Source organism: Colobus angolensis, unplaced genomic scaffold (assembly GCF_000951035.1).
Source record: "Colobus angolensis palliatus isolate OR3802 unplaced genomic scaffold, Cang.pa_1.0 Scaffold166, whole genome shotgun sequence".
Lineage (NCBI taxonomy): Eukaryota > Metazoa > Chordata > Mammalia > Primates > Cercopithecidae > Colobus > Colobus angolensis.
Window position 1 is genome coordinate 3,709,951 of NW_012114777.1, and position 14,568 is coordinate 3,724,518.

At 38.4% G+C, this 14,568-nt stretch overlaps 1 protein-coding gene across 5 annotated transcripts in view; it reads left to right on the forward strand.

The window, feature by feature from the left end:
• The window catches only part of ATP6V1H (ATPase, H+ transporting, lysosomal 50/57kDa, V1 subunit H), a 125,920-nt gene that overhangs the window by 46,336 nt on the left and 65,016 nt on the right, over positions 1-14,568 (forward strand). For all 5 annotated transcript variants that reach the window (XM_011937593.1, XM_011937595.1, XM_011937597.1 and 2 more), the window contains 2 exons: positions 3,668-3,765; positions 9,404-9,596. In XM_011937593.1, the coding sequence (XP_011792983.1) occupies positions 3,668-3,765; positions 9,404-9,596 (291 nt within the window). The remainder of the gene's footprint in view (positions 1-3,667; positions 3,766-9,403; positions 9,597-14,568) is intronic.

The following is a 14,568-nucleotide window of genomic DNA, read 5'->3' on the forward strand; positions in this document are numbered from 1 at the left end:
AGTGAGTCTTGCCAGTTTTTTGCTTGTGTGCCCTTCAACAAAGTATGAAAATTCCATTTGTTTCAGTTCTTTACTGACACTTGAGATTGTCCTGTGTTTCTTTAAGTAAGTGTCTGTATTGAAGTAAAAATCACACATACACATGTATACTATCACCTTTTAGTTTTAAGAGAAAAAAAAAGTTTAATAGTCATGAAACATATTAATTACTTTTAGAACTTTGATCAGCATCTTTTCATTTCACTTAAAACTGCTTTCTGGGACTTATTGTAGTCAATTGTGTATTTGAAAAGTTCATCTTTGTGCTTCACTGATACCAGTGTGCTGTGCCTTTTCATCATGTATCTGTGGAACAGATGCCTTTTATTCCAAGCAGACTTGTTTTCTCAAGTGCTGACAATTCCAGAATGTAGATGAATACTTTCTTTATTCTTTTTCACTTACTTTGCACTTAAATCCTAACATTATGAAGATGAATATTGAAAATTTGTAAACGTTTTTATAACATTAGTTTTACTTTAGTACATAGAGTATCCTTGATGTTTTTATGTTTCTTTTATTGCCTACTTATTTTGCAGTTCCTCAATTATTGAATTTGTAATTCTGTATTGTATGGATCTTTGAGACCACATTCACCAGGAAGGTGAATACTGTGTTTGCTATTTTCTTTGTGCTGTGACTTTCACTGTAATATAGTAAGAGTTTGCATTTTCAGCAACATTGAAGAATTTATCTAAATGACGTTCTCTTAAATGTGTTGAGAAGTGAAAATAGTGTTTTTCTCTGCCATTGAGGTTTGCTGCATTGAAAGTGCATGTTGTGGCAAGTTCTTAGCCCAGAATTCTTGGCACAGTACAAAGAATACTAGCTCAAGCATGAAGAGAGTTGACTTCTAGTGCCAATCTAAGATTAACTCACTATTTTCTTTTTTTTTTGAGAAAGGGTGTCACTCTGTTGCCCAGGCTGGAGTTTAGTGACGCTGTCTCTGCTCACTGCAGCCTCCGCCTCCTGGGTTCAAGCGATTGTCCTGCCTTACCCTCCTGAGTAACTGGGACTACAGGTGCATGCCACCACGCCCAGCTATTTTTTGTATATTTAGTAGAGACAGGGCTTTGCCATGTTGGCCAGGCTGGTCTCAAACTTCTGACCTCAAGTGATCTGCCCTCCTCGGCCTCCCAAAGTACTGGGGTTACAGGTGTGAGCCACTGTGCTTGGCCAACTCAGTATTTTCATTTTAGCAAATCTCTTCTGAAAAAATGAATATCGTAATAATAAGCTGTTGGTATCATAAAAGGGGAAATTTTTATATCACCTTTAACTTCAATTTAAGTGAAAGACAAGGATGTAATGCACTCTACTTTGCATAATTGAAGGCAATAATTTAATTATTTTTCATGCTGATTCTCTCTATACTGTGAAGTAATCTCTGGAATGGTACGGCTACTGCCTGATAGTGTGCAATAGGAGAGAGTATGTCAGGTTTAGGACCAGCACTTTTTATATACTCATTTGTAATGGGAATACTGAAGCTATAAATAACAACCAAGAATCTATCCTTGTGGTTTGTTATGTATTTCAACATAGCATGGTGAGTAGCCACAGAAAAGAAAGACTTACCCTGAAACAAATAATTTTTGTGATGAGAGGAAACTGATGGTAAATGGGAGAGAAGAGGGTGCTCAACGTTGCCTTTTTATTCATTTGTCTGGAAATCTTTCTTGGTTATCTCTCTAAACAGGAAAGATGGGATTCCTCTTCTTTAGAAAATGTTTCTACCTGATGACTTAATTGGAAAAAATATGTATTTTTTTCATTATGGAATATTGTTTTAGAGCTGAAAATGCAGTATTTATCTGTCTTTAATTTTTGCTAATGTTTTGAGTTTTCAGGCAAATTATGTTACTAGATTTATTGTGTTTTTTTGTGGAACTAAATTAACTGCTTTTTAGGTACAACCCAAGATAACCTTTTCTTGATACGTGTGACTGTTCCACCAAATGTACTTATATTGTTGTATTTCTGTATTAAAGTGCCTGGAATTTCTTTGAAGTGTTAGGTTTTTATGAACGTTATTTAAATTAGAACAAAGTTTAGTAGCATCATGTATGTTAGGTTCTGTGAATTTATATAACACCCATGATTCTTTCCTTAAAAATTTTTTTTGAAATTAGCATGTTCATTTTGAAGGCTGTTGTCTGAAATTTCCTTTGCTTTCTCTACTTCTTGTTTTTTTTTTTTGAGATGGAGTCTTCCTCTGTCACCCAGGCTGGAGTGCAGTGGCGTGATCTTGGCTCACTGCCACCTCTGCCTCCTGGGTTCAAGCGATTCTCCTGCCTCAGCCTCCTGAGTAGGTGGGATTGCAGGTGTGCGCTACCATGCCTGACTAATTTTTGTATTTTTAGTAGAGATGGGGGTTGGCCAGGCTGGTTTTGAACTCCTGAGCTCAAGTGATCCGCCCGCTTCGGCCTCCCAAAGTGCTGGGATCATAGGCGTGGGCCACCACGCCCAGCCTCCTTTCTCTACTTCTTAAAGTCTTAAGGCTTATTGTATATATTTAAGGAAAAGCCCAGGTCAGATGTTCCCACTAGCTTTGGTAAAATGAAGAGACTTGCAACTTTCTGGGAGTATTACTCCTGTTTATTTTAAGTTTTAGGTTTAAGCACAATTTGTAAGGGACAGTGTTATTGAACTGATGATTTTAAAAATCATAGTCTTTTTCAAGTGTTTAATTAGACCTTATATACCATATGTGTTTTTTAATAAAGTTTTTATTTATTGAGTTCCTGTGTTTGTCTAGCTGTGTTATGAAATGAATTATTTCTTTATTTACTTTTTTTTGGAGACAGAGTCTCACTCTGTCGTCCAGGCTGGAGTGCAGTGGTGTAATCTTGGCTCACTGTAACCTCTGCCTCCCAGATTCAAGCAATTCTCATGCCTCAGCCTCCCAAGTAGCTGGGATTACAGGTGTGCGCCACCACGCCCAGCTAATTTTTTGTATTTTTAGTAGAGACAGAGTTTCACCATGTTGCCCGGGCTGGCCTGGAACTCCTGAGCTCAGGAAATCCACCCACCTCAGCCTCCCAAAGTGCTAGGATTACAGGCATGAACCACTGTGCCTGGCCTGAATTATTTTTCTTAAATCTAACAATATTCAGGGTGCTTGGCAGTGGTGTTCTCAAAATGATGAAGAAATTTCATATTGAAAAAGTTCAGTAACTTGTCCGAGGTTATTTACATATAGGCCTATCTTGAAGTATTTACTCTTCTTTTTGTTAATTTTATTGTTCTTTGATAGTTCTGTAATTATGTGGAACAGTATTCTCTCTATATAGTATCTTTATTCAGGGATATGTGAAACATTGTAAGGCAATATGCTTATTTATCAAACTGTATCAACTATAAATTATTTTGTTCCAGATTTCCCTAACTGTGTGTTAAGTAGTCTTGACTTGTGTAGATTTAATTCAGGAGACAAAATCTTGTTCATTTCTAAGAGGTAGAGATTAAAGCAAACATGAGGATTAACTTTTGAAAAGAGATTAGGGAATTTTGGATGCTCAGATGCTAATTCCAGTAAGTAATCAGACTTTTCATTTAGAAATGTGTGTCTGATCGCATGACTTTAAATGCTTTCCAATTAAAAAACTCAACATTTCTTTTTGTGCAGAGTTCACAGTATGTGCAGTGTGTGGCCGGGTGTTTGCAGCTGATGCTTCGGGTCAATGAGTACCGCTTTGCTTGGGTGGAAGCAGATGGGGTAAATTGGTGAGTGCCCTTTACTTTTAATGTAAAATAACATTTACAAGCGTCTCTCCTTGACATTTTCAAAGAAATATGTAATCATCTAAAAGAAATATTTTATTTTTTTCATATCTGTTTAACAATTGACTATACTAACCTTCTTAGAAGTCAGTAACTATCAAACTGAGCGCCTTTCCTTGCTTGATGTGTGCTTTTATAAGAGGTTAAGGCCTCTTAAGAACCCTAATGCTTAACAGGACAGATTCCAGGTACTCAGAATATAAAAAATTTTTAAAAATATTTTATGATGAATGTAGGCAAAAATCAACAAGAAAAGTTCTTACCTAAGAAAGAGTGAATATAAACCTTTCTTTCTCATGCCATATAATTTAACCCAGTCTTTGTGACATCCTAATTTGCAGGTATAGAAACTTTGAGGAGCTGTCTGTTCAGGCTTATATAGACAAGCAACTGAAAACCTCCAAAACAATGGAAATCTTGTTTTACTGTCAGAAAATCAACTTATTTGTTCATAATGAGAGATCTAACTGCTCTTTTTTTTTTTTTTTTGAGACGGAGTCTCGCTCTGCCGCCCAGGCTTGAGTGCAGTGGCCGGATCTCAGCTCATTGCAAGCTCCGCCTCCCAGGTTTACGCCATTCTCCTGCCTCAGCCTCCCGAGTAGCTGGGACTTCAGGCGCCTGCCACCTCGTCCGGCTAGTTTTTTTTGTAATTTTTAGTAGAGACGGGGTTTCACCATGTTAGCCAGGATGGTTTCAATCTCCTGACCTCGTGATCCGCCCGCCTCGGCGCCTCAAAGTGCTGAGATTACAGGCTTGAGACACCACGCCCGGCCCTCTAACTGCTCTTAAACCAAATATTCTTTTCAGTTAGCAAGGCATTGTTTCTCTGTTAGAAAATCTACAGAGGAATTTAGGTTATCAACAGTAACTTGCTTGGTGGGTGAGGATTTAAAGCAAGCACTGGACTCTTACCTGTATCTCCAGTGTAGGATATACCTGTGAAGGGACCCAAATATTCTAGATCTTTTCAGTCAGTATTTGTATGCAATTCCTTAGAATGGGTTACTTCTGCAAATAGATGTTCTTAGGAATTGTATTCGAATTATCACAACTATTCAACATCCATCAATTCAGTAAGTTAGTAATTATTTTTCTATTAATCTGTAAAATTTCAGTCCATTCTTGTTTATTTAATCATCAGTTTGCCAGGAAAAATAGCCATCACAGTTTGTCATCTGGGTCCAACAGACCCTTTAAAAATATATTTTTAGTCATTTTGTGAAAAATTGACGGAACTAAGAATAAAGAGAGTGAAAAACAACTATTAGAAATTTCGATAAAAATTAAAATATAGCAAACCTTTTTGTAAAAAGTACATTTTGATACACAAGTATCATAAAAGATGGCAGAAAATCATCACATGTCCTTGAGCGAAATGGTCTAGGTTCTTGTTGCAAAATACTGTCTGGAAGTCTTTCATGTTCAATGACTAACTAGTTGAGAATACTATATTTCCCTTTTGCCCTTATAAATATATTCCTCATTTATCAGTTCTTGAGTTTGAGAAAAGTCATTTATAATATAGATATCTAGAGACTCACAGCTTAAGATTTCACTTATTTGACCCATTTCACCATTATTGTTAGAGAATAGAGTGCAGTCTATCTCTTTGTTTTCATCTTCTGAATAATCTAATAATTGTGAAACACTTTCCTCTGGTGGTCATTATTATAGGCAGAAAATAAAAAATTCACACTTATCCGGAGGTTCATTAGACTCACTGACATAGCATATAGTTGTATTCACAGGTAAGATTTATTACGGAGATGTAGTGAGGACACACAACTGTATCATAAGGGACAAAGACACAGGCAGAGTGTGGAGGAATCCATGCGCAGGCTCCCTTATGCTCTCTTCCTCCCCGAGGGGTCTCACAGAGTATCTTCCCCTAGCATTGAAAATGCAGCAACATTTGTGTGAGGTTTCTGTCCGGGAAACCCATCAGAGACTCAGCTCTCAAGATTTTATTAGAGGTTAGTTATGTAGACACACTCTGCCTAGAACACACCAAAATTTCAGACTCCTGAAAGAAAGTAGGTGTCTTAATCTATTTGGGCTGCTTTAACAAAATACTGCGTGGCGTATAAACAGTGGAAACTTACTTCTCACATTTCTGGAGGCTAGGAAGTCTAAGATGAAGGCATGAGCAGATTTGGTGTCTGGTGAGGGCCTGTTTCCTCATTCATAGATGGCCATCTTTTCACTGTAAACTCAGATGGCAGAGGGGACAGGGGTCTTTCTCAGGACCCTTTTAGAAGGGTACTGATTCCATTCATGAGTACCCTGCCCTAATTGTAAGATAAAATGAATTTTAATTCTACTAACCAAAAATTAGATTTTTTCCCCCCTGTGGAGGACCTATAAGAAAGAATCAAAGTCATGAAATAGCAATCTCTACAAATAGTTGTAATTGCTTATAAAATAAGCTCAAATACCAAAATTTTGTCTCTCTGAACTCTCATGGTATACTGAGTACAACAAATGCTGCTCTCCTAATGACTAGTACCTTAGTATTTTAGAGACCATTCAGCAGTGTTAACCATTCAGCAGCAACAAGATCAGGCATAAATATGATCTAGACTATTTCATGTTCAACCAATATATTTTGATATGCTAATGACCACTAATAAGATTAACAGTAATCAGATTAAACCTTTAAGTGGAGAAATGGGCATTAATAAAGGTATAATAACTTGCTGAAAGTGTAGCAATTTCAAAAAGTCATTTAATCTTTTCATTTTTTCAGAAATACGTACTTTCTACTTTTTGAGTTTTTGCTCAGCGTTGAATTTGTGTGTGCGTGTGTGTGTTTCTCACATTGCAAATGGGAATAATGTGAGGAGAAAAATTTTCAAGTATAGCTCATTTGAAGAGTGGAAGATAACTGAGGTCTTTTTTTCTTTCTGAGACAGAGTCTCGCTCTGTTGCCCAGGCTGGAGTGCAGCGGTGCAATCTCAGCTTACTGAACCTCCTGGGTTCAAATAACTCTCCTCCCTCAGCCTCCTGAGTATCTAGGATTATAAGCGTGCATCAACACGCCTGGCTAATTTTTGTATTTTTAGTAGAGATGGGGTTTCACCATGTTGGCCAGGCTGGTCTTGAACTCCTGACCTCGTAATCAGCCCGCCTCTGCCTCCCAAAGTACTGGGATTGCAGGTATGAGCCACCTCGCCTGGCTGATAACTGAGGTCTTAAAAAAACTCAGTACATTTTAATCTATATAGTTCGCTGACTTTTTTGTTGTTAAAAAGCCTATTATATACATAATACAACACTGTTTGAGTATTTGTATACCTATATAAGATAATTTACATTATATTGTGCTATATATTGTTAGCCTCACAGGAAAGTCTGAAGGTTAATGTTAACTTCCTAAATATTGGAGCTATAAGTGGACCTTTGCTGGGGGTAATTGCCTCTACTGCCCAAAGTAATTTATAGATTCAATGCTATTCCCATTCAACTATCATCAGCATTATTTTTTATTTTAACATAATTTGATATGAAGAATTATTAATTAAGTATACATTTGCTAACCATTTTTGTGTTTTTTTGGAAATCTTTTGGTATTATTATTATTATTTTTTTTTGATAGAGATGGGATTTTGCTATGTTGCCCAGGCTAGCCTCAAACTCCTGGCTCAAGAGATCCACCCACCCTGGCCTCCCAAAATGCTAGGATTAGAAGCTTGAGCCACCATGCCCAGCCACTAATTTTGTTTAAAATGAAACAAACAAAAATGACTCTTGAGTGTCAGAAACGTAGCAAGTACAGATACCACCCATAAGGCGGGGTGGGGGATGTAAAGTAGGCGTGCAGTGGTAAGAGATTGGAATCATTAAAATTTGCATGCTTGGAGGAGGGGCCGATGGTACAGCTGAAATTTAGACATTTGAGGAGGTTTTGCCCAGCTGATGTTGGTGTCTCTGAACTCCGAGGAAAAGCCTCGTGGATTTAGAACCCAGGACTCTGGGGAGGGGAGCCAGCTGGCTAGTGCTGATGTCTCAGGAAATGTGATGAGGCTTGTTCTGCTAGAGCTGAAAAACTGCAAACTATATTTGGCTGCTGCCATGGGAAAGAACTGCTGCTGCCGGGTTGAAGGAGTGTAACTGGGGTAATGCTCTCAGGATCAGGAAGCCAACAGGAGGAAGTCCATTCTTCCTTCCTTGAAGTCAGCCTCTAGCTCCTGTTCTTGGCATAGCCTAACAGGGAGCCAACTGGTGGAACAGAAATGTGGTTTTCAGGGTCTCAGCAACAGCATCACAAAGCCAAGTGCAGAAGGCTTGCCTTAATAACTGGAACAGAGAGCAAAGGAAACCAGGGACTAGGGTTTTTACAGTATAAAATGACATGATTTTACAGCAGCTTATATACCAATGTCAATATTAATTAAAAAGCAAGTTTTGCATAAAAACCAAAAATAGAGAAGACAAGGCAAAAGCCGTGCATGAGAACATTAAAAACAATTAGTGAACTGAACTATATACAATCATACAAATGGAGAAATAACACAGATAAAAGCCTTTCAGTAAGTTACAGTAGGATTAGATTGTAAAATCAGGCTTAGCATTTTAAACATGTATATTATTAGAGCAGCTTTAGTTTTACAGAGAAACCGAAGTGCAGAGAGTTCCCATTACATCCTCCCCTCTCCCCACTGCAAACTCCCTTATCATTAACATCTTGCATTAGTATGGTATGTTTGTTCCAAATGATGATGCAGTGTTAATAGATTTTTATTAAAAAGTTCCATAGCTTACATTAGGACTCACTGTTTGTGTTGTACATTCTGTGGTCTTCGAGCTCTTAACCCCTCTGGTCTTTTTTTTAAATAGTAGGCTCTGCTCCAATATGACGGTTACTTTTAATGGTCTTATTTGATGATTTTTTTTTTTTTTATTTGATGATTTCTGAACTCCATTGTTTGAATGTAGGTATTCCCCAGGGCAGTTTCCTTAGCTTTTCTTCTATTGTATATATTATCTCACTTGGTGTAACCTCCTTCATTTCCGTGTCATTTTCCTAGTTTCCTTATCAGTAAAGTAAGAGATCAAACTAGAAGTTTGATCAAACTGAGTTTTTGATCTCTTGATCAAACTGAGGTTTTTCCGACCCCCAAATTCAGTAATTGGCTATGTCAAATTTGAACCTATCACAGGTTTTCACCAAACTCATCCCTTCTTTTCTCTGTTTCCTCTATATTTTAAAGCTATCAGTGGTCTTATTGGTTGCCCGAACTCAAAATCTCCTTGTAACTTTTGGCTCTATTGTCTGTCCGATTGCTGTTTCCATTCCGGTTGCCATATTGCCTGTCTTTGTTCCCTTCTTGCCGCACAGCAAGAGCTCCTGCTTCCTGAGGTCCTGTGACTTTTGGAGAGAGGGTTAAGTGGAGCTGTACTGGAAATGGTTCTCTGTGAGTAACAATCTAGCTGCTTGTTATTGCTGGCAGGAAAGAAACAGAACATAATTCAGAGAGACCTGTTCCGTTAGTGCAAAAAGAGAATAATTGCTTATTTCTTCTTTCTTCTGCTCTCATATTAAATGTTATGTAAATGTGTTTTTTTTTTTTTTTTTTTCCAGCATAATGGGAGTGTTGAGTAACAAGTGTGGCTTTCAGCTCCAGTATCAAATGATTTTTTCAATATGGCTCCTGGCATTCAGTCCTCAAATGTGTGAACACCTGCGGCGCTATAATATCATTCCAGTTCTGTCTGATATCCTTCAGGAGTCTGTCAAAGAGAAAGTAACGAGAATCATTCTTGCAGCATTTCGTGTAAGTGTTTTATGTTGGTTTGTGTGTATGTGAGGCATTTTTGACTGCAGTATATTTGAGTTTTTAGCAGGTGGGAAACAGTTACTTGTTCTTCTAGTGGTTATGAAACCATAGAGTGTTGGTGAATATAGACTAAAATATCACTAATTTGTATTTATGGTGTGGGCAGTGGGATAGGTGAGAGGAACCATCTAAGTGAATGAAATATGTGAGTTATATAGTATGCTTGTAGGGAAATGCAATTAGATTATGTTCAGATGGAGGAAATCCTTTTCTGCTGCAGTGTATTCCAAGAGACTGTTCTTGAAGGAGTTTCTCTCTTATGGGGCATGTATTTTAGTATGGAATTGTGTTTCAGGTTCTGGACCTAGTGACTGGAGTACATTTTTGAGGCAACTATAAAAATCTATCATGATTTAAACAGTAAACTTTTTAGGATATTAGATTTGTCAGTTATCTAAGTCATCTTCCTCCTTTGAACAGATGAGGAAGTTGAGGATAAGAGAAAGCCTAGCTAGAATCGAAATCCTAGGTTGCCAGGCGGTTTTAATGCTTCACATTGCTAATTGGCTACCGAGAGCCAGAGTATTCGCTGTGCCCATTGTCTACTGATAATTTTGTTGGTCACTTTAGATGGGCTTCTGTGGGATGGCTTGGTTGAAGTAATCTAAGAATGCTCTTCAAGGTTAGTAATAGTGGACATGTCCCATATAGTGCCTATCCTCTGCCATACATTGTTCTAAGATCTTTCCATTTAACTCATTTAATGCTCACCAGAGTTCTGTAACTTAACAGTTATCGTTGTTACTGTTAACGTATAGGTGTCATTGCTATACACTGGGAATACTGAGGCATAGAGGTCACATTGCTGATAGGTAGCAGACTTGCAAATCTAGAATGTTGGCTGTAGAATCTGTGCCTTTAACCATTTTTGTTCTTATACTTTCTTTAAAAAATAAGTAAAAAATAAAACGTGGGGCTGGGTGTGGTGGTTCATGCCTGTAATTCCAGCACTTTGGGAGGCCCAGGCAGGCAGATCATGAGGTCAGGAGATCGAGACCGTCCTGGCCAACATGGTGAAACCCCGTCTCTACTAAAAACACAAAAACTAGCTGGGCATGGTGGTGCGTGCCTGTAATCCCAGCTGCTCAGGAGGCTGAGGCAGGAGAATTGCTTGAACCAGGGAATCGGAGGTTGCAGTGAGCTGAGATCGTGCCACCGCACTCCAGCCTGGGCGACAGAGTGAGACTCTGTCTGAAAAAAAAAAAAATAAAATGAAAATAAAAAGTGGTGCACATGTATTGCAAAAATTTAAATAATGTAAATATCACATTTGCCAAATATAATTACTAGCATCTTTCAGATGTTTCTAAGCACAGGTAAATGAATAGATGTGTAATTTTGTTTTATATTTAGAAATAAAAATGACATGTTATATTGGTCTATAACTTTGTTAATATATAGTGAATATGTTTTCATTTCTGTATATGTGGATATTCAGTATTTTTTTAATGGCTATTTTCCACTGTGTTGGTGTAAAGCTGTGTGTTTAACCAGTGCTCTATTGATGGCCATGTGGTGGTGTTTCTAGTTTCTTTTACATATGTTTGCCCACTTTGATGAATATTTCTTTTGGATTTAGTTCTGGAGATGGAACTGCTGGGTCAAAAGAATGTGTTTTTATACTTTTTTATTTTTATTTTTTTAAGACAGTCTCACTGTGTTGCCCAAGCTGGAGTACAGTGGTGCAATCTCGGCTCACCGCAACCTCCACCTCCTGGATTCAAGCATTTCTCGTGCCTCAGCCTCCTGAGTAGCTGGGATCACAGGCATGCACCACCACGTTCAACTAATTTTTGTGTTTTTAGTAGAGACAGAGTTTTACTGTGTTTCCCAGGCTGTTCTCGAACTCCTGACCTCAGGTGATCCACCTGCCTCGGCCTCCCAAAGTGCCAAGATTACAGGCATGAGCCACTGCACCCCACCTTTTTTTTCTGAGACAGGGTTTTTACCATTGTCACCCAGGCTGGACTAGAGTGGCGTGATCATAGCTCACTGCAACCTCGGACTCGTGAGCTTGAGGGATACTCCTGCCTCAGCCTCCCAAGTAGCTGGGACTGTAGATGCATGCCACCGAGCTTGGCTAATTTAAAAAATAAAATCTTTTGTAGAGAAGGGATCTTGCTTCATTGCCCAAGATGATGTTGAACTGCTGGGCTCAAGCAGTCCTCCTCCGTCAGCCTTCCAAAAATTGTGGGATTACAGGTGTTAGCCACAGCACCTGGCCTACACTTTTGATAGATAATATTGTACACTTTTCAAAAATGTGCAGATTTACATTTCCATCAACTATATATTGGGAGTGCATATTTTTCTGCTCACTGTGATTTAATATTACCCTTCTTTTAATTTTTACAAAATCTTGGCTGGAAAACTAAATCATTGTTTTAAATTTGCATTCCGTTAATAATGAATGAGGCTGAGCATCTTTTAATATTATTGGCCATTTATATTCTTTCTATAAATTGCTTATTCATAGCATTTGTCACCTTCCAAATTTTAAAATTGGATGTGCAGGAACTCTTTTCTAGATGTCTGTAGTTAATAACAGCTAATGTCTATTGAGAGCTTATTCTGTGTCAGGCACTGTCCTGATTACTTTAAATGTATTCCACATATAATTGTCCCAGGAACTCCATTTAGTGGTCACTAGGACACGAGAGGTTAAGTAATTTGCCGGAATAGCTAGAAAGTGGCAGAGCAGGAATTTAAACTCAGGCAATATGATGCATGCTTTTAACCATCATGCTAATCTGTCTTTGATGCAGAGAATAATAATTGTTAAAATTTATTAAGTAATTTTTATGCATTGCCTTATTTAAGCTTCATGATTACCCAATAAGTTCTATTACTATTTTTATTTTATTGATAAGGAAACCAAGACTCGGAGATAATTCCTCAGTAAGTGAAAGGATTGGAATTTCACTGAGATCTGCCCAGCTCCAAAGCTGTCCTCTTAACCACCCTGCCATCTCCTTTTTTTCTTGTCTTGTTGCATTTTCTCAGGAACCTTAAGACTGGCATTAAAAAGGGGGAAACGTGAAAAGGAAAACCAAAGCTAACATCAGGGGAAGATTTCTTTGCTTAAAATACCAGCTGGATGTGTTGAGCCCCGTGTATTTCCTGGCTGCCTGCAAGGGCTGAGTGAGTGAGTGATGGCATGGAGGAGTGGTGTTCAGTGTGGATTCTGAGAGACTGTACAGTAAGATCCAGGTGTGGCCTGCTGGGTGTGATAATCACTGACCAGCTATTGACCAGGTGTTGGGCTGGGCATTAGATTTTCTTTCCATTATGTTTATTTATGAAATTAACACTCTTTTTCATATAAAAATCATTCTGTGGTCCTTGAAGTTCACTCTTGAGAAACAGGCAAATGCGGAGCCTCCTTGCTTCTCTCCCTCCCCATAGTGGCTCTGCTCTTTGTATTTCCTGCACGCTCTGTCCACATGAGTTGTCACAGTAAATTTCAGTCCAGCTAAAATAATACTCAGTTCTTAAGTCATTAAGGTTGTATTAATGAGGCTTTACTTTGAAGTATTTTAGTAGGTAAACTGATTGTATTTTTTTCTTCTACTTAAGTGCTTCATTATCCATATTCTTATTTATTTAAAGTAAAAAATTCCAGAAATAGAGTCTTTTGCCAATCTCTCCTAAATCACAAAACAGTTGTGGATTCCATGTATGTGCCAGGGGCTATGCTAATTATTAGGGGACACAGATGACCAGGATAGAGCTGGACATCGAAGGTCTTATGGTTTGGTGAAGACAGTCGACATGAATAAGCAATGCCAGTGCAATGCAGTGATGAGTGACGAAGGGAGGAAAGGCAGTAGAAGAGAGGTGGACAGCCAGAGGAGGGGTATGAGGAGGAGACAGGGCCCGAGGGGCCTTTTGAACGGGGGTGTGAGGAGAAGAGAGGGCTCAAGGGGTCTTTTGAACCAGGAATAGTTATCTTGGAAGTGCTGCAATGGTGGGGAGAGGTTGAATGTTAACAAGTGAAGAAAGAATCTTCTACAATCATCAGTAATTTGTTCTTGTAGGATTTGTTATTCCTTTCCCTGACCCAGGTGAATTCTGAGAGAGTAAATGCAGCATATGAATCTGGCTCTTGAAGATGCAATCCTGGGATTTGTGGCTGTTTACTTTCTGAAGGCACAGACTTGTTCTGTGAGTGGATCTTTTGCCCCTACCACTCTGGGCATAGAACTAGTGGGGCCAACATGAATATTTCAGTCACCCTGGTTATCACCTGACACTAACTTGTGCTCACACTCTTGGGCATCACTCACCAAGCATGGCGCCTTCAAATAAGACCCTTTGTCAGATCTACTTTTAGCACTTTATTCTGTACTCTCCTGCTCTGAGGGAACATGGAATAATATCTGATTCCTGTTTTAAATTTGTTCTCTGTGGCACAATAGATATTGCATCTTTTCAATTCAATAAATTTGTTCTCTGAGGGCTTAATGCTCCTTCTGTTCCATTTGTCTTAGTTTTGAGTTTCTCCCTTGTCTTTCCTTTTTTTAATTCTACAGTTGTCACAGGAGCCTTTATTTTGTCAAAATCTTCTAGTGTAAATTAAGCATCTACCATTTGCAAAAATAGAGCTAGTTTGATCTTTTACTGTTATAAAAATAATATGGTTTTATGGTTAAAAAGATACGATAGAAAAATATTAAGTAAAATTGTAAATTACCCACAATATCACTCCCACATATGGAACCCCCTTGATGTTTTAAAACCTGCAGTTTATCTCTGTTCCTTTACTACATACAACTAGGCTTCAACTCTGGGTGAATTGTGGTAGGCACTGAGCAGCTGAAGGAGTCGTTGAAATCTCATCTCTTCATGATTTGGGTGAATCATGCTTGACGTTCCTCACTACAAAGTCTGTATGCACTCAGGCCTGTAG